Below are 21670 nucleotides of genomic sequence, written 5' to 3'. Positions count from 1 at the left end.
GGGCAGCCCCATTTAGTAGGATAACCGAATATCCGCGCACACGCCTAATGACGGTCGTTTGGTTTTCACTTACAGGACAGAGACACCCAGAAGATCCAATGGATAGATCGCTTCATAGAGGAGTTACGCACCAACGACAAGTGGGTGATCCCTGCTCTCAAGCAGATCAGAGAGATCTGTAGCCTGTTTGGAGAAGCTCCACAGAACCTTAGGTAATGTCCTAGAGTGGAACCTACTTCATTCAGTTGTAGAAGCGAGTGTTTGAATAAGCAGAGAGAGGGACTGCTGAAGCAGACATTGAAAGGTGGGTTCTAATGGATAAATTGTGATGGGATGGAAAAAACATTATATACTGTACTGGATAATGCCTACCATTGTATGTATCTCAGCGTGGCATGTTTTTCCTTTTTTCCCCCTCCCTTTTTTGCACATAGAGCTTGTATGTTGTAAGAAAACAAAAATACAGCTCAGCCTTCATTTTTCACATATTTGACCTACTGACTGAGGCATGTCAACTCATGATAAATAAGCGTTTTTGTCAACAGTCTGTCTGACGTCTTCACTTGTGCCATATTTAAATCAATGCAAAATAACAGTAATTAACAGCTTTGACTGATCAGTTTTACTGATTTTAGTGCTTTATTAGTCAATATAGCAAACATATAGCATATACATACTTGTTGTTTTTTCAGAAAGAAAATGCCAATTAACATACAAACAATCTTAGTGGGGTAAGTTGAGAGCTAATTCAGGCATTCTACCTATTTCTCAATTGTATAAAACTTTACCCAACTAGTTAATGCCACCTTTTATCATGAATCTGCTTTAGCAATCCTCTTTTGGGCTTAATCACTCCTCGTACAGTTCACAAACAAGATTATTTGTTCTACCACGCTGCATGGTGTAATAGTATTTTGAGATAGAGCCCAATTTTCCTTGATGTCAGCTCCAATCACTGAAGGCAAAGTTTTGGGGGATGTAAATCGGGCATGCTTGCTGACATCTTGCTAACTCGGCAGCTTAAAGGATATTTCACTTTTCCCCATATGATATTCAGTGTTTTGTAGTACTCTTCTGATAAGCCATATCCTGAGCAGCACAATGTAGCCATTGTCAGTAATAAATGAACAGGAATAATACATTATTTTTGTAACACTGGTCATTTGAAACGTACTGCTGTTCCCTGTATGACTCTTCACTTATTGATAGTGATGAGTCATGAGACTCTATTTTTCTTGTTTCTTGGACTACTCTAAGGCCAAACATACTTTATGAATATCACATGGAATAAAACAGGAAATGTCCTTTCATGATTAACAAAAATTATTTGTGCCATTTGTTGTGCTAGACATGCTGCACACAACATATACAGTACATGCACACGCAAATATGGAACACCAAAGCTGCTTTCTTCATGCTTTGTCAGATTCAGACAAACAATAATCACCATCAGATTTAGATGTAACCCAAATGGTATTACACAATATCAAGTACCTTGGCCTGATGCTCACTTCCCCTCTACATGTTTATTTCTTTCACCATCAACCTTTCTGTTCTCTCTCTCTCCAGCCAAACCCAGAGGAGTCCTCACGTCTTCTACCGCCACGACCTGATTAACCAACTGCAGCATAACCACGCTTTGGTCACCCTCGTGGCTGAGAACCTCTCTGCCTACATGGAGACTATGAGGCAATTTTCCAAAGGTAGGCTGCCAGGGTAGGGACAAAGCCATTATTGTATGCTTTAACCTTAGAAAAATAGCAGATATACAAGCTCACAGCGCGGCACCGAGTGCCGCGCTGCGAGCTTGTAGATCTGCTATTTTTGAAAAATCGTGAAAATGTGTGCAAGTCTATGAGTATCTTTGACCCGTTCTTTGACCCGACTTCTAAATCCTTCCTCTAAATCAGTGGTTCTCAAACTTTTTCATGTCAAGGACCCCCAAAATTACAGGTATTTAGCCACGGACCCCCATCTCAAAATATGTTGTTCCAGGGACCCCCCAGAAGCAAATATTTGATTTACAAATGTTCGCTTTTAAATAGATATATTCAAAGACTTGCAAAGAAAAATCATGATTTTTTTCAAAAAATAGCAGATCTACAAGCTCGCAGCGCGGCACTCGGTGCCGCGCTGTGAGCTTGTATATCTGCTATTTTTCAATGGTTAAAGCAGTCAATAATCCTAGGCCCAAATGGGTTAATTGCTTGACATCTAAAGATCACCAGGCATATATTATGCAGTCGTATGGCTAATATCTATGGTTTGCAGTACATCCAAGTGGCCTGATTGGCCTAACAGTCTGTGTTGTTAACGTAGCGGAACAGGCGGAGTTTGACCCTCAGACAGTGCGGACTGGGAGCCGCTACAGCCACGTCCAGGAAGTACAGGAACGCCTAAACTTCCTGAGGTACAGAAAGATCTTTTCTCTCTTCACACTCAATGTTCATCCAATTATCCAAGGTTATAAAACGGCTAATCCTGCATGAAAGAAAAAAACTAAAATGTCTACCTATAGTTTAGATAAGACATTAGTATTTATAACGTGAATACACCATCTAAAGATGAACTAAAATCAAAGTGAAATTGGAAATTAACAGAACTTATGAAATTACAAATTATTAACTTCATAATTAACTCCATTTTTGTTAGTTACGGTACTCATTTACATTCAGTTCAAAGGTGCTCCAAATGTCACGTAACAGAAGAATTATTTTAAAGCTTGTGAGTGTGAGTTGATCTTGTGTGTTCTTGGTATGTTTCGACAGGTTCCTACTGAAGGATGGTCAGTTGTGGCTGTGTGCCCCACAGGCCAAACAGATCTGGAAATGTCTGGCTGAAAACGCGGTGTATCTTTGTGACCGTGAGGCCTGTTTCAAATGGTACTGTCCACTCCTACCATCTTTTCCCAAAGCCTCACTTGAATTTGCTATTATCATAAAGCATCAGTTAATTGATCCCTGTCCTGACCTTTAAGGGTTTGCTATTTTGCTCCCAACAGGTACTCCAAGCTGATGGGTGACGAGCCAGACCTTGATCCGGACATCAACAAGGACTTCTTTGAGAACAACGTTCTGCAGCTTGACCCGTCTCTGCTGACAGAGAATGGCATGAAGTGCTTCGAGAGGTTCTTCAAAGCCGTCAACTGCAGGGAGGGCAAGCTGGTGGCCAAACGCAGGGCTTACATGATGGATGACTTGGAACTAATAGGCCTGGACTATCTCTGGAGGGTAAGGGACTGAAGTGTTTCTTAAAACACATTTTCATAAAACAAAAAAGTCAGCTTTAACACCACAGATGAGGAATTTAGAGTTATCCTGCTCCTCCGAAAACTCAGTTCATTCACATCCTGCCTCATCTCAGGAGCAGCTGGAAGTAATGGTTTTTACTTGGCATGTAATACTGTATGTAGGAGCGAAGGAAAGCTGCTATCCTCGTTGAGAATTTCCGTTTCATGTTTTTCTGACCTACATTGTCCTTGTATGTGTAGAAACCAGGTAGCAAGCATCTGTTTTTTAAGGCCAATAAGGAAGAGCTAGTTCCCCCTGCAGTACTCATTAATGGCTGATGTCGCTATTTCCCCTCCTGCTGGCTGCAGAAACCGCATTCACTCAAGTGAATGTGGATTTGGCCCGACTTTACACTTAATTTGATTCCTTAACATTGACTGCCAGGTATTAACACATTAGATGCTAGGGGTTTTTAGCTAGCCCATTTCTTTTTATTTAATCAGCATATTAGCAAGGAATTAGGAAATAGAGATAAGAAGGAGATCTCCTTGGCATGAAATGTGTTAATATACAATAACGGTAAGTGGTTAATTAATTTGTTGATTGATATATATTTATGTTTTTTTAAATGAAACAAAAATAATAATGCACTTTTCAATTAGTCAATTGGAAAAGTAATCAATATAATAATTGCTAAAGACGATAACCGTCTGCACTGCTGTTGGAGACTTTGATTGTTGTTGGTGTCTGTGGTGTCCTAAATGGCTGATAACATTGGCTCGTCTGTGCCTGGCTTTTGGTGTGCCATAGAGACTGAATGAGGTTTTTCACACGTCAGAATTATCTTGATCTCTGCTGGAAGCAAAATGAAAGATTATCTCCCCCTCTTGTGCATGGACTTGAATAAGGAATGAAATCAAATGAGCTGTACTGTGGCCAAACATGTAACACTGTGGTTTTACCGGGCCTCCTCCAGATGGGTTTTAATCTGTTCCATTTTAGCCATTGCTGTAAATAAATGTTAACTGCTCTCAGTCAAGTGTAAGTGAGTAAGTAGGTCGGAGTGGCTTGTTGTCGGTATTGGGCCTAGAATGATCGTGTCTATCCCCTTTGCAATTCGTTGCTGAGGTGGAGCGCATCACCTTCCCTATAGGGATGGTCAGCTAGCTCAACATGGCTTATTCTGAAGAGATCGGCCACCAGAAGTCTTAGATTTGCTAGCTTAGATTTGCCATAAGAACACAGCTCCCGAGACATGGGGCAACACAAACACCGTACACTTTTTCAGATGAATGACACGCTGTCGTAAACTTTTCAACAAACCTGACATGGAACCTTTTTTTTAGCAACAATAACCTTCCACATTTATTACTTTCCCACTTCATTGGATTCTCTGCTGTACTGAAGCCACACTTTAGCCGGTCCATTTTTACATGCCTAGTACATTTACTCAAGTACTGTACATAAGTACAATCTTGAGCTATTTGTATTTTCAATCTCCAAAACTTTTACTTCTACTCCACTACATCTCGGTTCCAAATATTGTACTTTACTCCACTACAATAATTTCAAAACTTAAAGCTATACTGTCTGTGTAAGTTGCTAAACTAGTGGTCAGTAGCGGTATTGCTTTTTTCGTCCGTTTTTCGCCCGGAGTCGCCGCGGACCACCGGAGCGGGGCCGCAAACCACCGCGACCGATACGAATCCGTAGAGGGGTAGAACGTAATTTTCTGACCAGGATTTGGGGAGTAAGAGGCAAGAATCCTTCACCATCGTAAACACTGTTGCTGAGGGAGGCTACTTCCTGAAGAGACGGCAGACACGTGTATGATCCGCGATGTGATTGGCCAATGTATACACAACGTATACAGATGATGCAGATGACGTAATTTTGCCGCAAAATTCTACCCCCCTCACGGCTCATAGAAAACATATAAAGAGAAGGCTTTAGAAGCTGAAATTAAAGAGTGGGTGTTCTAGAACTTTAGCGATTTAACAGTTAGGACAATTTTAAGATATGTTTTATAAAAAAAGTTACATGGTATAGCTTTAAGTTACTAATTACTTTGCAAATATAAATTATAATATTACAAAAGACACACTAACCACTTTAGCCCCATTTTATACCGTGGCTATTTGAAAATAAACAATCTACGAGCTCACAACATGTCGCATCATAACGCATTGAGCTTGTAGATCTGCCTGGGAACGTTTAAACTGGTTGCCATGGTTACCAGGTAAACGGGTGCAAACAGGTGCTGTTTTCACGCTGTTTTCGCATTAACACTACATATCCCATGGTGCTTAGCGGCCGAATGCATTTCCTCACTCAGGTCACGTGATCTGGCCTCCAGCGCTGCTTTCTCCCCACCCCCGTCCACTCACCACCGTAATATATATATATATCTTTTTTGGGTGTTACCCAGGAACCGCAATTTTCTTATCGTTTCCTGCTTGGTACCGACATTTGGAACCCATCCATCACCTACCTACCATCATCTCCCAGTCCTTTACTTATCGCATGTCTTAGTTACCCAAGCTGTATTTAACATACACTTTAACAGTGTTTGGGATCAAACCCAGAACATTGTGGTCCAAAGGCGAGTGCTTTTGTTCTATCTTCTATCCTGAGTGGCTTATAATAAGGATATGGATGATGAGTCATTGCTCTACCTGACTCGAGTGTCTCAGACCCACACACATACACATGCAAACACGTCCTGGCTCTGACGATAATGCAGAGGGCCAAAGGGCCATTATTAATGTCTACTGTTATTCCCTCTGCACCCCTAGGTGGTAATTCAAGGAAGCGACGACATTGCCACGCGAGCCATAGACCTCCTGAAAGAGATCTACACCAACCTCGGACCAAAACTACAAGTCAATCAGGTGGGAGAGACTAGATGTATCTTAGATGAGCAGCTTCTTCCCCTTTTGCATCTTGCTCTGTAATCCACTTAGAATCTGTCTCCTCTGACCAGGACGTTTTTCTCTGTCTTAATTAAACAAAGTTCACTGGATCAAAATGAGGGGGGGAAAGATGTCTCCAGTCATTTGACATAATGAAGCGGATCCTTATCTTGACTTAATGCATTTGCCTTGCAGGTGGAGATCCATGAGGATTTCATCCAGTCGTGTTTTGACCGTCTGAAGGCGTCCTACGACACCCTGTGTGTTCTGGACGGGGACAAGGACAGCATCAACTGCGCACGCCAGGAGGCCATCCGCATGGTCCGAGTACTCACCGTGCTTAAGGAGTACATCAACGAGTGTGACAGCGACTACCATGAGGAGAGGACAATACTGCCCATGTCCAGGTATTGGAGTGGAGTGGGAAATCTCTGGTCATGGATAGATTCCAGATACAAACCAGCTATTTTACTTGAAAACAAGATATTCCCACCCCAACGTTATGTGAAATACTGCTATTTTTGTTTTTAACCATGTCATTTTGCAAGCAAATATCTGTATTTCTTCCAATAGTACCAAGACAACAACTCTTGTTCATATATTATAGTTGGTAAATAAATGCTATTCCTCTCCAAAGAAACGCTTCTAATCCCACTGTTTCTTATCTCTTCTCTCTTCCAGAGCTTTCCGGGGGAAGCACATCACATTGATTGTGCGTTTCCCCAACCAGGGACGTCAAGTGGATGACCTGGACATCTGGTCTCACACCAACGACACCATTGGCTCAGTGAGACGCGGCATCCTCACCCGGATCAAAGCCAATGCCACGCACACCAAGATAGAGCTCTTCATTGGTGGGGAGGTGGTCGATCCAGCCGATGACAGGAAGTTGATTGGACAGCTCAATTTGAAGGATAAAACGGTGAGGCTGATGGAATGATTATGGCACCGTTCTCTAGACCAGGGGTCTTCAACGTTTTCAGGCCGGGGACCCCCAAACTGATGGGGAGATGGAGCAGGGACCCCCTACCACCTCGTAGGGTGGGGGGGTCGGGGCTACGACATATTTTTTATTTTAAACATGTACAAGTTACAGCGAGCAGGGTGGGCCGTACCACTACCATTTCTAAACATACTACTTATTAACCGAGAACCAATGTCAATAATATCAACAATCTGTCAATTGTATAGTAATCATGTATTCAAGCTATTCAAAATGGATAGAATCATGATTTATTTTTTAACATAAATGTGAAAAAAAAAATGAAACCTTTTTTTTTTTTTTTTTTTAAGCAATAGTTTCGCGGACCCCCTGCAGTACCTCCGCGGACCCCCTAGGGGTCGCGGACCCCCTTTTGAAGACCCCTGCTCTAGACCCTTTGACTGTATGAAGGAAGGTGCCTTGATGGGCATTATGTTGTATGAGTTACATTTATATCATTACAAAAGCTGGTCTACTGAAAAACCTGTTCAACTTGATTTGATGGATGGATAATTATTTTCTGCTGTCCTAATTTTCCCTAACCAGGTAGAGTATAATATGGCCTCAAAGTACTTTAGAGTCAAGTGTAATAAATCATAGCTGAACCTGAACATAATGGGATGGCTAGAAATACATGTGGGTGAAGGGTTATTGAAAGCACAGTGATGTTTGAGGTTTACAGATTTCTTCTGGTCACTGCTCATAAATATTTGTCTAAATATGACTGGACGCTGTTCAAATATTCATACTTGAGCCAGCTCTAATGAAAATTGACACTTAATTGTTGCTGTTTCATTAAGTGATGCTAGTCCTGTGTGTGGTTGTATGTAGTTGATTACAGCCAAGCTGACGCAGGTGAGCGCCAACATGCCCTCCAGCCCGGACAGCTCCTCCGATTCTTCCACTGGGTCTCCTGGTAACCACGGCAACCACTATAGCGATGGACCCAACCCTGAGGTCGAGAGCTGCCTGCCCGGTGTGGTAAGTTTAAACACGCATACGGGCTGGGCCGTCACAAGGGGGGGAAAGTGGGACTGAGTTACTAGGGCCCAAGGTGGAGGGGCCTTAATTAATTTACGCTTTAGCTAGCTATTGAAAAATAGCAGATATAGTCGTGAAATGTGTGCAAATCTTTGGATATATGTATTTTTTAAGCGAACATTTGCAACTAAAATTTTGCTTCTGGGGGGTCTCTGGAACTACATATTTTGAGATGGGGGGTCTGTGGCCAAATACATATAATTTTGGGGGTCCTTCACGTGAAAAGGTTTGAGCATTTGGTGCGACACACCTGCATACGGGTCAACACGGATCTGAGTTAGTATGGCTTTGTCTGGTTTTGGGTGGGTGTGTGTGAACAGCAGTGGTGTAACTCTGCCCTATTCTCCAGATCATGTCGCTGCACCTGCGCTACATCTCCTTCCTGTGGCAGGTGGCTGACCTGGGCTGTAACCTCAACATGCCTCTGCTCCGAGACGGAGCTCGGGTACTCATGAAGCTCATGCCCCCTGGTACGCACACATGCACTCATACTCATACTAAGCACCATCCATACACAAATACTTTGTAAGCTCACTGTCTATGTCTATGTGTGTGTACTTAGATAATACCACAGTGGAGAACCTGCGTGCAGTGTGTTTGGATCATGCCAAGCTGGGTGAGAACAGCCTCAGCCCCACACTGGACTCCCGCTTTTTTGGCCCCTCGCCCTCACAAGTGCTCTACCTCATCGAGGTGGGTCTCACTGTGTCTTCACAGCGGTTTACTTTAGTCTGCTCTCCTGGTACTATTACAACTGAGCATTTTTCTTCATTTGTAAATAGAACAATAGACACAATGTATGATTTCTTACCTTGCAGCTCTCCTGTATTTATGCTTATTCAGTGTAGTTCATTAAACAATGTGTCAAAAAGAGAATAAATAAATTAAGTTATTTTGTGGACCAAACATCATTATTACATTTCAGGCTTGTTCTGTCTTTCTAAACGTCCTTAAATACGCAATTCAACTATTAACCTCCTGTGTTTATGTATGTGTATGTGAAATGAAGAAGGTTGCCAGCACTCAAAGGAATCTCCTTTTTACAAAAGTTTTTATTTACCTCATACAGGCTCTAGCATGAAACACGGACGCGTTTCGACCGTTCAGGTCTTCATCAGCGTGAATCATTCACGCTGATGAAGACCTGAACGGTCGAAACGCGTCCGTGTTTCATGCTAGAGCCTGTATGAGGTAAATAAAAACTTTTGTAAAAAGGAGATTCCTTTGAGTGCTGGCAACCTTCTTCATTTCACATGTTCTTTCGAGCCGTGCACCGAAAAGACTGTATCTAAATTGGAGTGCTGCGGGCTTTCTGCTTTGTTGCAGGCGTCTCTCTACTATGTATGTGTATGGCCTGAAAACTTCTGAATAACCCCTCCCCCAAATACTGTTTCCCAGGTTGTGTATGCCCTGCTGATGCCTGCCAGCTCCACGCTGGGCGAGGAGGCCAGCGACTTCCAGTACAATTTCCTGAAGAGCGGCGGGCTGCCCCTGGTGCTGAGCATGCTCACAAGGAACAACTTCCTGCCGTCTGCAGACATGGAGACGCGGCGCGGGGCCTACCTCAATGCGCTGAAGATCGCCAAGCTGCTACTCACCGCTGTCGGCTTCGGTCACGTTAAGGCTGTGGCTGAGGCCTGCCAGCCCAATGCCGAGGGCAACGTCCCTGTCTCACCGGTTAGACCACATGCACAATTCACACAAACACATGCCTGTATAACCGGTTTGAGTCCCTCATAAATCCTGCATCATCTGGCATATTGTTATCTGAAATGTATAAAAAAAAAGGAAGAAACTTGTTTTCTTAAAGGTGATACACCATGAAATTTCACTTTTCCTATTTTAAAACCTTTTTTTGGGGTCCCACTAGCACCTTCTATCTTCACAAAGTCCCATTTCTGACCGTTGTGTCTTTCTCTGGTTTTGAGAAGGCGAAGGTTAAAAGTATCCCACGGGTTCTCAAAACAGGCTGTCCAGATTTGCTGCCGATTGTGACGTCATCTGCCGATTGTGACGTCATCACAAAAACAAAAAAAAATCTAACAAATTTTTCTTTTCAAAAAAAAGATTCTTTCAAAAAAAAAACTTTTTTTTTTTTTAAAGGATTTTGGGGGGGGGGGGGGGGGGGGGGTGGCGCAGTTCAGGCCAAAGGTGGTACTGCAGCTGAAAATGCTCTGAGAGCCATTCAAAAATGAGAGAGGCTCTCTATTTAGGAGTGGTAATTTAGCCTCAAACCTTTTGAAAAACGTTTTTGGGATATAAACAATATGACATAACTACTTTTTAAATGCATGGTGTATCACCCTTAAGCATGACAAAGAATAATAAATTACAACAACGGACATGCACAGCTGCCTGCGCCTCGCCTTCCCGGATCCAACGAGGGGTTAGGGGTGGGCGATACCGGAAAAAAAATCATTATCACGATTCTCTTCATGCAGTATCACGATACATGATATTATCATGATACTGCTTTATGCTAGTTTTTAGGTTTATTATTCTACACACACAGATATTCTATTGATAATCTATTCATTTTTATGCTGCAGATAGAAAGATAGATAGCCTAATCTAGGATTTTTATATAACATATTTTGATTAAACAATTAAAATTTTTTACCTCAAAATATTTACTAGTTGGTGTGATGATGGATCGGGTCATTCAAATGGGTCCCAGAAATGTTTTACGGGTTCCCATTAAATGTTTGAGTGTTGTGAGCTTGTAGATCGGCTATTTTCAAAACATGTTTTCATAGTCGAGTTTGATGATTATTTGATGCAGTAATGGGCTTTTTCTTTTCTTTATGAGGTATTAAAAAGGTCTTCAAGAAGTCCTTAAAAGGTTCAGGACACCTCACCTCTATTTATTTTACTAGAAATCAGATCTTGTGACTTCACTGTCATCTGGTGGGGACTCCCCAAAAAAAATATTTCGGGACCTCTCTGGGGGTGCCTTACCAACAGAAACTGGGGGGAAAACAAATTACCTTACGACCACAGTCAGGAGGTTTGTTATGATACAAGCTTTCTTTTTACAGAATTACTCTGTATTTTACAATGCAGTTATCATCCTATTCGATATTTTAGCTTAACAAAAATATCATGGTTTTATAACTATGCCAATTATGAAATAGACGCGAAATAGACACGACGATTTCACCGCGATTCGCGACGACACACGCATGCATCAACGGTGAAAACGTAACAAACAAAGGACTTTACAAATAGCGGCAAATAGCTACTTGTTTGTAGTTAATAAAAAACGGAAGCAAGGAAGGCGATCTAAATCACCTCTGTGGAGTGGAGAATCAGCACTGACAGCACAGTGAGCACACACAGCTTTGCAGTGAGTGAAATGACTGATAGCAGTACGGATAAAGTAGTTTGCGTCCTGTTAGTTTAATGCATCCATTATTAAAAATATGCTTCACAGAAAGCAGGGCAAGCTGCATCACTGCTTTACAAAGTCCTGTGAAAGTGAAACTAACAGAACAGGGGTGCAGCTTCTTGTTTGTGTCTGTCTGACAGTGTCTGTCGCTCGTAGCCTGCCTACCAGTGCCTGCGTGCTACCCAGGGGAGGGGCCGTGGAAGCAAGGGGACAGATCCTCAAGCTATTGACACGTTGAGACGTGACACGTTGTTAGCTTGTAGATCTGTTCTTTTTGGCGAATTACACCACTGTACTATACAGTAGAAGTATAAATTAAGCAATAGAGCTGTGACTCATAGAACGTGCACTCGCTGTATCCAGAGCCTTGTCTATATGACTGTTAGTATCACGAGCAAAATGATAGCTCTGAAAAGGCATATCGTGGCAAAGCTCTATCGTCCCAACGATAATTATCGTCATATCGAACACCCCTACGAGGGGTCCCGCGCCCCTCTACGACCAGGCGTTTCTGAGCTATCTACGTACCCGGGAGCGAGTCACTTTCCCGGGCTTCGTTAATAGCAGCACCTTATCCCTGGACGATACACAGCGGTGCTATGAAGTCTCCGTCAACGCCCGTGCCATATTTTTAAATGGGCTCTGTCATGGTGAATTGACCACACATATGACGTTCTACTAAATACTATCCTAAAATATCTTAAAATTTAATTCCGTGCCACAAAAAAGAAGTTGGAGAGTGTTTAACCCTCTAAGGCCCGCATTAAGAAATACTTGAAACAAAAAATTGAAAAAAATCAGATGGTGTTGTAGGAGTCCTATTAAGAGGAAAATGTAATGTTTTTTTCAAAAAAATGTTTTTGTAAGATTTTATAGCCATAAATCAAAAATCATAAATCATGCTCTAATTTACATATGGGGGATATTTTTCACAATAATAACATATGTACATGTTCTAGACATTCTAATGATCACCAAAAAAAATAATACAGGCATTTTACTTATGTTTTTGTGAGGTATAGCTTCCATGAAAAAGTGAGATGTTGTTCGTCAAAACTCTGGAATTTCAGCGGGTGTGGCGGGTATGAATGTCAGCCCCTGTGGGGGGTATTTATATGCAAATATTGTGGCCAATGGCATTGTAATACTAAACAATAGAATCCAATGGTGGTGTTTAGGTGGTAGGGGGAGCTAAAATAAAATGATTTAAACCTTTTTTTGGATAAAATACAAACGTTGTAATATTACAACCGTGGGCCTTAGAGGGTTAAGAAGGTAAAGATTACAGCAGTGAAGCCAACAACAATGGCCTCTTGTTCGGCTTCATTCGTTTCCATTCGGAAACCTTCGTTCTTGCTGATGACCCAAAGAAATTAGCATTTTCTTCTAGTGACTAGGCAGAGAAAGAAGACTAGCAGACTAGCCAAAAAAGGAATGGATGCCTAATATACAGCCCTGGGCAGCCCAAGGGTAGCCTGACACTTCAGTCCGCACATCACCACCCCCTGCTGGTGGGTGGTGTGTAGTGTGGACTGAAGCTGCACACATTTTAATCTATTTCGAAAGCGCCCAAAGAGCGGGCGCATTGAATGGGCCAATCAGGGTTGTATGCTTGGGGCACGTGTGTGGCTGCTCCGGTCCCAGCCCCCTCCAAACAGAGCTCTTGAGCTCACGTGAGACTCGCTCGTGGACTCTGATTGGTGTCCTCTGCCCACGTGAGAGTCTAGTGGACTCTGATTGGTCCGTGAAAACTGTCATGGCGGAGTCAGACTCGACTCGTATTATTTTAATAAACTATGAAATAGTGCCGTTTCTTCACGTTTTAATACCATTTTGCACTAACGTAAACATGCAGACATATAATATGTTATGAGAAATAACGTATTTTTGCAATGCCACGTCGCCTGTGTGTGTGTGTGTGTGTGTGTGTGTGTGTGTGTGTGTGTGTGTGTGTGTGTGTGTGTGTGTGTGTGTGTGTGTGTGTGTGTGTGTGTGTGTGTGTGTGTGTGTGTGTGTGTGTGTGTGTGTGACGTCAATAGGCTTTAGCCCCCCCCCCCGCCGAAATAGAATGTCTGCCCTCAATTTCAGACTCTCATCCCGAAGTGAAACGTAGTGTGAGATGTCTGGCGCTCGCAGTCAGGCAAGCCCAAGGGCACTGGCCAATACAAACTAATACGTGAGTGCGCCTCCGGTAGCCCTGGTGGACATTTTTTAACGCACCTTTTTAAACTAGGAGCTCTCGAGCTCTCGTCATAGAATCGGGTTTGACAACCTGATTAAGAAAAAGCCCCTATAGCAGCCTCTAGAGGCTTTGCTGCTCCTTACACCCAACTGGACCAAATGTGTTGGAACGTTTGCCAACCTTAGAGCATTGTGCTCTTTCTTGTGGGGCTACAAGGAAAATAATTCCAAATAGCTCATTCGACATTTTGGCCACTAAAACTAGACGCTACATCATGGGCTTCCTTAATTGGTTCATCCACTATGCAAGTGCACTCAGTACGTTTTCCATGGTTCCATGACAATCTAGCCTTCTTGAGATATGTTGTTTGAAATGGACCGACTGATCTTAAAGCTAAAAACAAAGAACAGACTTTGTGTTGACAAGTTTGCATGCTCTCTCCTTCTGTCCACTGTCCTATGTCATGTCTAGATTAACCAAGCCACTCACGACCAGGCCCTGGTCCTCCAGAATGCCCTGCAGAACATCCCCAACCCCGCCTCAGAATGCATGCTACGCAATGTAGCCATCCGACTAGCCCAACAGATCTCTGACGAGGTGAGACGAGAGAGGGTACCCATGTGTTTATAAAAGATCAATCTGGAATCCACGGTTATTGTAGAGGTTAATTTGGCTTAGCATATCGAGGAATGCTGATAGCATTTGACAAGTTATTCAGCTAGAAGGATAAACAATACGTAGGATTATGTATGTACAGTATATGTGAGGTAAATGGCTTCTTTCACACATGGATGACGTGGAAAACAACTTTACAATGTTATGAAAATGCACAAGTGGGTGAAGCCACTTTAGAACAGCATACATGCTCAGCATCAGTCGAAGAGCCCAGAATGAACATTCTGGTGAGGGTTAAGAATCAATTCCATATCCATAAAAAATAGTATGTCAACATAAATGAATGTCAAATTCTTTCATATCAGAATAGGAACATGGCAATGGTTGAGTATTGGTAAGGAAAGTGCAATATGAGTTCATGAAAACATACTGTATTTGTGTACAATGGCATAGCTTTCATGTGGCATTTCTCTGCTCTAGAATTTCTTCCAGGCGTCGAAGTACATCCCAGACATCTGTGTGATCCGGGCGGTCCAGAAGATAGTATGGGCGTCAGGCTGTGGTACAGTACAACTTGTCTTCAGCTCCAATGAAGACATCAGCAAAATCTATGAGAAGGTAAGAATTCAAGCGCATCTGTTATTGCTTTGAATTTGGTCTAATTACAATTTACAGTTTAGGCATTTAGCAGACGCTCTTAAACCAGAGCGACTTACAATAAGCAAGGACGGCACACAATGTAAACCAAGAAGCTATCATCAGTCTAAAAGTAGAATAACCAAAAAATCTATAATTGATTTACAATGTCAGGCAACTGCCAATGAAACTAACTCAGTGGCTATATGCAGTACAGATGGCAAACGTATATCACTATATGTAGATGTGCAAAATACATTTAAGAACATTGTGTTTGGTAGATGCACTTTCATTGTATACATTGGTTGTGTTTAGTTGCCTGCCATCAGCTCATTCTGAAGTGGTAATTATATATAATTGGGCTTTGATTGTAAGCGTGCTGGGATGACTAATTGGCACCTGAGCCAGTTGGAATCACACCGTGGTTTAATGTGTTGACCTGTGATTTTCATTTACCGCCATTCACTGGATGAATGCAACAAAATGGAACACACCGCTCTTGTTCCTCTTTCGCCCTGGATCCCTGGTTCTGCAGATTGAAGGGGGGAAGACGACAACTTGATTACGGTCTCTGTTGTTTCCTCAGTTGTGCGTACTATATTCATGTGCTCTTTTCAGACAAATGCAGCTAAGGAGCCAGATGGGGAGGATGAGCAGGTGTGCTGTGAGGCGCTGGAGGTGATGACTCTGTGCTTCGCCCTCATGCCCACAGCTCTGGACACGCTTAGCAAGGAGAAGGCCTGGCAGACCTTCATCATAGACCTGCTGCTGCACTGCCACAGCAAGTATGTATAGAATTAGCATCCTGTTTTTCTCTACCAGACGCTTCAACAGGCGAAATTAATTCCTCATCGTCCGTAAACCCGCTTGGCTAGGATTTGAGTGACGATTGGTCCTCCTATGCTTTCACCCCAGGTCTGTGCGTCAGATGGCCCAGGAACAGTTCTTCCTCATGGCCACCAGGTGTTGTATGGGACACCGACCCCTCCTGTTCTTCATCACACTCCTCTTCACTGTGCTAGGGGTGAGTTGCTGTAGAGCTGGGCCTTTGCTTGTGGTTTGTTAGGATAATGCATTACCACACTCTACACATGAAGACATGTATCCACATTAAGTTTCCACTGCTTTCAGCACTATTGGGTATCCTTAAAGAGGTAGTGCCATAGTTTTGTACTTTTTCTGGTTTTCATGTGTCTAGGGGTTGACAGTACTTCATTAGACCCCCTGGTGTGGTTCTTATGAGCAATTATGTATTCCCTTTGTATTTGGGGTTTCTTCTTGGAGGCTGACACTTTGTGGGTCAACAGTGCCGATCCAAAAACAGTGATTAAATTACATCAAATAATCATCCCCTCCCCTTTTACCCTTCACCCAACACTGTGGGTGTGGCTAACTTCAGGTGGTCACCACCCACCTGACAACCACCTGACTTAATGAACTGGTGGGTGTGGCCACCTAAAAACCTAATCTCTTTCTGTACACTTCTTTTTGGAAGAAGTCTTCCTAGTATAATCATAATACCTGATAATCATGTTTATGGGGGGGAAAAAATCATGGCACTGCATCTTTCATAATGCCCTTTTGTTTTCTGTGTGTCTAGAGCACAGCCAAGGAGCGTGCCAAGCACGCAGGGGACTACTTCACCTTGCTCCGACACCTTTTGAACTACGCCTACAACAGCAACATCAACCTGCCTAATGCAGAGGTGCTGCTCAACAACGAGATCGACTGGCTCAAAAGAATCCGGGTAAGATGGGCCACGGTCAATAACTCTCCTAATGATTAGTGGTGTTTCTCCGGATAACGATGACAATGATTTGGCTAATGCCACTCTGGTGGCGGATATTGATGTTGATTAATGTTGATGTCACACAGGATGAGGTGAAAAGGACAGGGGAGACAGGCGTGGAGGACACCATTCTGGAGGGCCACATTGGTGTCACAAAGGAGCTGCTGGCCTTCCAGACCCCAGAGAAGAAGTACTACATCGGGTGTGAGAAGGGAGGAGCTAACCTCATCAAGGTATGACTTGCAACAAATCCTCCTGAGGCAAGGATAGAAAACTCACCTGCATTTCCTTTTCGTACTGTTTTTATCCTTTACTGTCATTATTAAAGGAACAAAAGATATGTCACTTTTTAGGGCTAGGCGATATATAATGTTGTTTATGATTGAAATAAAAATTTACAATTAATATTGAGAAATCAAACATAATTCTATGATTTATCTTTTAACGGTGTAACAGAAAATCTAGACTCAATCTGTAGCTTCTGCTTTAACCAGTTATTCACAAGTCCTTTCTGTATGAATACACACATTAGGTATATATTGTTGGAATTGTGTAATCAAGGAACCTGGGAGAAAACGTGACTGTATGTGAACTGAATATTTTGACGGCCCTTGTAAATCATATTTCCTAGGACTCCTGTATATTTTGACTTATCCTGTGGGTTCATCTGTCCTTCCCTCTTTCCAGGAGCTGATTGACGACTTCATCTTCCCGGCGTCTAATGTCTACCTTCAGTACATGAAGAGTGGGGAGTTCCCTACTGAACAGGCGATACCCGTGTGCAGCAGTCCCGCTTCCATCAACGCCGGCTTCGAGCTGCTGGTGGCCCTGGCTGTAGGCTGCGTCCGCAACCTCAAGCAGATTGTCGACACGCTCACTGACATGTACTACTTAGGTGGGGACTGGCATGGTGACACTTATCCATTACTTTCCCTAGATCAGGGGTTCCCAAACTTTTTTGTCTCAGGGCACCCCATGAATATTTGTTTTAATCCGAGGCACCCCTACATTATAATTTTCACTCCCAGCACCTTATATTTATAGCATATCGTCGTTGTCGGGTGGAAACCTTGTATGTCTAAAACCGTTCGTTTTGTATTTATCATCTATAAAATGTACTAAACTAGTGAAAACCGCAGATCTACAAGCACACAACGCCTCGCATCGCGAGGCGTTGTGTGCTTGTAGATCGGCTGTTTTCACTAGTTTTGTGTGACAGAGGTTTCTGCCGACAGTGACGATATTTTAGTGATTATGTTGCGAGGAAAACGTTGAGATAATAGCAATTTTGGTTTGAACTGACTGAAAATGACTTTGTACTTCAAGTTTAAAATGATACTAAATATATTTTTAAGCGTCCTAATAAATTCCAAATATTATCAAATGATCTCGCGGCACCCCTGGACTGCCGTCGCGGCACCCCAGGGTGCCCCGTCACCCACTTTGAAAACCTCTGCCCTAGATTGCTTTGGATATTATATATTTTATGAAGCCAGTGGCTTCCTAAATTCACCAGTGGCTTGCACCATTTTTTTAAAAGGAAGCATGGCCTTTGAATGGTGTTTTAGTAATCGGCTGGTTGAGTAGACCCAACTTAACAGCCCCAGTTAAACATGTGCCAGAATTTGGCTGGTGGGTGGTGTTAATCTCCCTGGCTATAAGCCATGTCAACTGAAATGTCTTGCTATGGAGTGCTGTGATTTTAAAAAGGTCACGCTTGCCTTCAGTGATTTTGCTCCTCTGCATCTCAACTTTGTTTTCTTCCTTTCCCTCTGCCTTGCTTGCAGGCTGTGAGACATTAACGGAGTGGGAGTACTTGCCCCCGGTGGGGCCGCGGCCCAACAAAGGCTTTGTTGGTCTGAAGAACGCTGGAGCCACGTGCTACATGAACTCTGTCATCCAGCAGCTGTACATGATCCCTCCTATCCGCAATGGCATCCTGGCCATCGAGGGCACAGGCACCGATGTGGACGATGAACTGTCTGGAGACGAGAAGCAGGAGAATGAGGTGTGTTTGTGTGTAGGAATGCATACATGTGGTTAAGAAGACAATCATCCATTTTCAGCATCCAGTGACTTTGTAGCCATCTCTGGGATCTCCAGCTTTGTTTGTAAGGCACAAAGTATCCCAGAGGTGAGAACGTTTTCCCCCCGGAGCTGAGCACAGGCCACGCCCAACGCGGAAGTGCTTCTCTCGCTGTTTTGGCAAAGTATAGTTATTGACAAAACCATGACGGAGGCGCGCCGTGTCAGGCGACCTTGATCCACGCGAGACACCGCCAAGCGAGCGGTAGCGAGCTAGTCGCCGCGTCGAGCGTTGCGAATGTCGCATGAGCCGACTCGGCGCTGTTAGCGAGTTACGGTATGTGCCGTTATGGACAGAATAGTAAATATTGTTGTGGGGACTGTTTCTGCGACCGACTGTGGCTCAAAGGTACCAATCACAGCGCGTTTTTGCACAAGCTCATCCCCCTACTCTCCTCAGCTCCGGGGGGAATAGCACACTCGCCTCTCAGGGTGATATACAGCTGTATATCAGTGTTGTTGGCTGAATTCCTAGTCACTTCCTCTTTTTCAGTGGAGACTAAGAGCTACAAGATTATGAAAGATTTGGTCTATTAGGAAACTGCGGCTTCATCTCTTCATGTGTGTTACCTCCACAGAGTAACGTGGACCCCCGGGACGAGGTGTTCAGCTACCACCATCAGTTTGACGACAAACCCTCCGGCAAGTCTGAGGACAGAAAGGAGTACAACATTGGCGTCCTGCGCCACCTACAGGTCATCTTTGGCCACCTGGCTGCCTCCAGGCTGCAGTACTATGTCCCGAGAGGATTCTGGAAGCAGTTCAGGTATTTGAGGGACTGGGATCTGTTCTGAATTGGGTCACTGTTTTTAAATACTTAACGGCACATATCAATGCTATATTTTCCCCTTCTTAACCCCCCCCCCCCCCCAGGTTGTGGGGTGAGCCAGTGAACCTGAGGGAGCAGCACGATGCCCTTGAGTTCTTCAACTCCCTGGTGGACAGTCTGGACGAGGCTCTGAAAGCCCTGGGTCACCCCGCCATGCTCAGCAAGGTGCTGGGAGGCTCCTTTGCTGACCAGAAGATCTGTCAGGGTTGCCCCCATAGGTGAGAGCCTAACACCACTCCCAGTCACCACCTCACATTAAGAGTTCTTTAGCTATTATGTCAGGGTGGTGAAAAACACCCAGACCGCCTAAAGGCAACAGATAACTATATTTGTTTTCCAGGTATGAGTGTGAAGAGTCGTTCACCACTCTGAATGTAGACATCAGGAACCACCAGAATCTGCTGGACTCTATGGAGCAGTACGTTAAAGGAGACCTTCTGGAGGGAGCCAATGCTTACCACTGTGAGAAGTGCAACAAGAAGGTGAGAACTCAAGCACCACGTCCTCTCTGGGCACCCAGTGTCAAAATTGATGACGGCCATAAAGCACAGAGGGAGAAAAACACATTCAGTTTCACCCACACAAACTGACACGAATGAATGAAGGGTAGAAACTCCATTAAGGACTCCCATGTTTCAGTCAACTACCGTAATTGCCGGACTATAAGCCGCGGCTTTTTTCCCATGTTTTGAACCCTGCGGCTTATACAACGGTGCGGCTTATATAGAGATTTTTACAGCAAACGGCCAGTTAGTTAGTTTTACAATGGTCTTTAACAAGGTTTTATATATAGATTTGTACAGCTAATGGCCACCAGGGACGCTCTAGGGGGAAGCAGGAAGGACACCTGCGGCTTATAGTCAGGTGCGGCTTATATATGTAAACATTTGTTTTTGTTCTAAATTTAGCTGGTGCGGCTTATATTCAGGTGCGGCTTATATTCCAGCAATTACGGGTAGTTTTGGATGATTTATTCGCCAGTGCAATGTCGTGTCTGGAATATTGTGTCAAGTTGTCAACTTATTCTTTTCTTCCTCCTTCAGGTGGACACGGTGAAGCGACTGCTGATCAAGAAGCTTCCGCCTGTGCTGGCTATCCAGCTCAAGCGCTTCGACTACGACTGGGAGCGAGAGTGCGCCATTAAATTCAACGATTATTTCGAGTTCCCGCGCGAGCTGGACATGGAGCCGTACACGGTAGCTGGTGTGGCCAAGCTGGAGGGTGATGATGTTCACCCGGAGAACCAGGTGATCCAGCAGAACGAGCCGTTGGAGCCCGCGCCCCCCGTCAGTTCCAAGTACCGCCTGGTGGGTGTGCTGGTGCACTCGGGCCAGGCCAGTGGTGGCCATTACTACTCGTACATCATCCAGCGCAATGGTGGCGATGGCGAGCGCAATCGCTGGTACAAGTTCGATGATGGTGACGTGACTGAGTGCAAGATGGACGACGAGGAGGAGATGAAGAACCAGTGCTTTGGCGGCGAGTACATGGGCGAGGTGTTCGACCACATGATGAAGCGCATGTCGTACCGCCGCCAGAAACGCTGGTGGAATGCTTACATCCTGTTCTATGAGCGAATGGACTCCCTGGATATCGAAATGATCAAGTACATCAAGGAGCTGACCATCTCGTCCAGCAAGCCGCACCAAGTCAAGATGCCGTGTGTCATCGAGTGCAGCGTGCGCAAGCAGAACGTCCAGTTCATGCACAACCGAATGCAATACAGCCTGGAATATTTCCAGTTCATTAAGAAACTCCTGACCTGTAACAGTGTCTATTTAAACCCCCCTCCAGGTAACATAGAGCACTGTGTGTGTGTGTGTGTGTGTGTGTGTGTGTGTGTGTGTGTGTGTGTGTGTGTGTGTGTGTGTGTGTGTGTGTGTGTGTGTGTGTGTGTGTGTGTGTGTGTGTGTGTGTGTGTGTGTGTGTGTGTGTGTGTGTGTGTGTGTGTGTGTGTGTGTGTGTGTGTGTGTGTGTGTGT

At 44.0% G+C, this 21670-nt stretch overlaps 1 protein-coding gene across 5 annotated transcripts in view; it reads left to right on the top strand.

Moving 5' to 3' along the window:
* Positions 1-21670, top strand: part of usp9 (ubiquitin specific peptidase 9) — a 55765-nt gene that overhangs the window by 24345 nt on the left and 9750 nt on the right. For 3 of the 5 annotated variants that reach the window (XM_080753763.1, XM_080753760.1, XM_080753761.1), the window contains exons 13-37: positions 76-212; positions 693-731; positions 1570-1703; positions 2320-2410; positions 2769-2882; positions 3002-3230; positions 6026-6121; positions 6338-6549; positions 6824-7064; positions 7956-8105; positions 8515-8635; positions 8728-8858; positions 9564-9842; positions 14207-14332; positions 14831-14968; positions 15605-15771; positions 15902-16010; positions 16587-16733; positions 16862-17008; positions 17463-17670; positions 18563-18783; positions 19439-19626; positions 19734-19907; positions 20030-20171; positions 20733-21483. In XM_080753763.1, the coding sequence (XP_080609889.1) occupies positions 76-212; positions 693-731; positions 1570-1703; positions 2320-2410; positions 2769-2882; positions 3002-3230; positions 6026-6121; positions 6338-6549; positions 6824-7064; positions 7956-8105; positions 8515-8635; positions 8728-8858; positions 9564-9842; positions 14207-14332; positions 14831-14968; positions 15605-15771; positions 15902-16010; positions 16587-16733; positions 16862-17008; positions 17463-17670; positions 18563-18783; positions 19439-19626; positions 19734-19907; positions 20030-20171; positions 20733-21483 (4492 nt within the window). The remainder of the gene's footprint in view (positions 1-75; positions 213-692; positions 732-1569; positions 1704-2319; positions 2411-2768; positions 2883-3001; positions 3231-6025; positions 6122-6337; positions 6550-6823; positions 7065-7955; positions 8106-8514; positions 8636-8727; positions 8859-9563; positions 9843-14206; positions 14333-14830; positions 14969-15604; positions 15772-15901; positions 16011-16586; positions 16734-16861; positions 17009-17462; positions 17671-18562; positions 18784-19438; positions 19627-19733; positions 19908-20029; positions 20172-20732; positions 21484-21670) is intronic. The other 2 variants (XM_080753764.1, XM_080753762.1) reach the window with 1 other exon arrangement.

This window comes from Nannobrachium achirus, assembly GCF_963921795.1.
Source record: "Nannobrachium achirus genome assembly, chromosome: 22".
Lineage (NCBI taxonomy): Eukaryota > Metazoa > Chordata > Actinopteri > Myctophiformes > Myctophidae > Nannobrachium > Nannobrachium achirus.
This window is presented reverse-complemented; position numbering and strand designations above follow the sequence as displayed.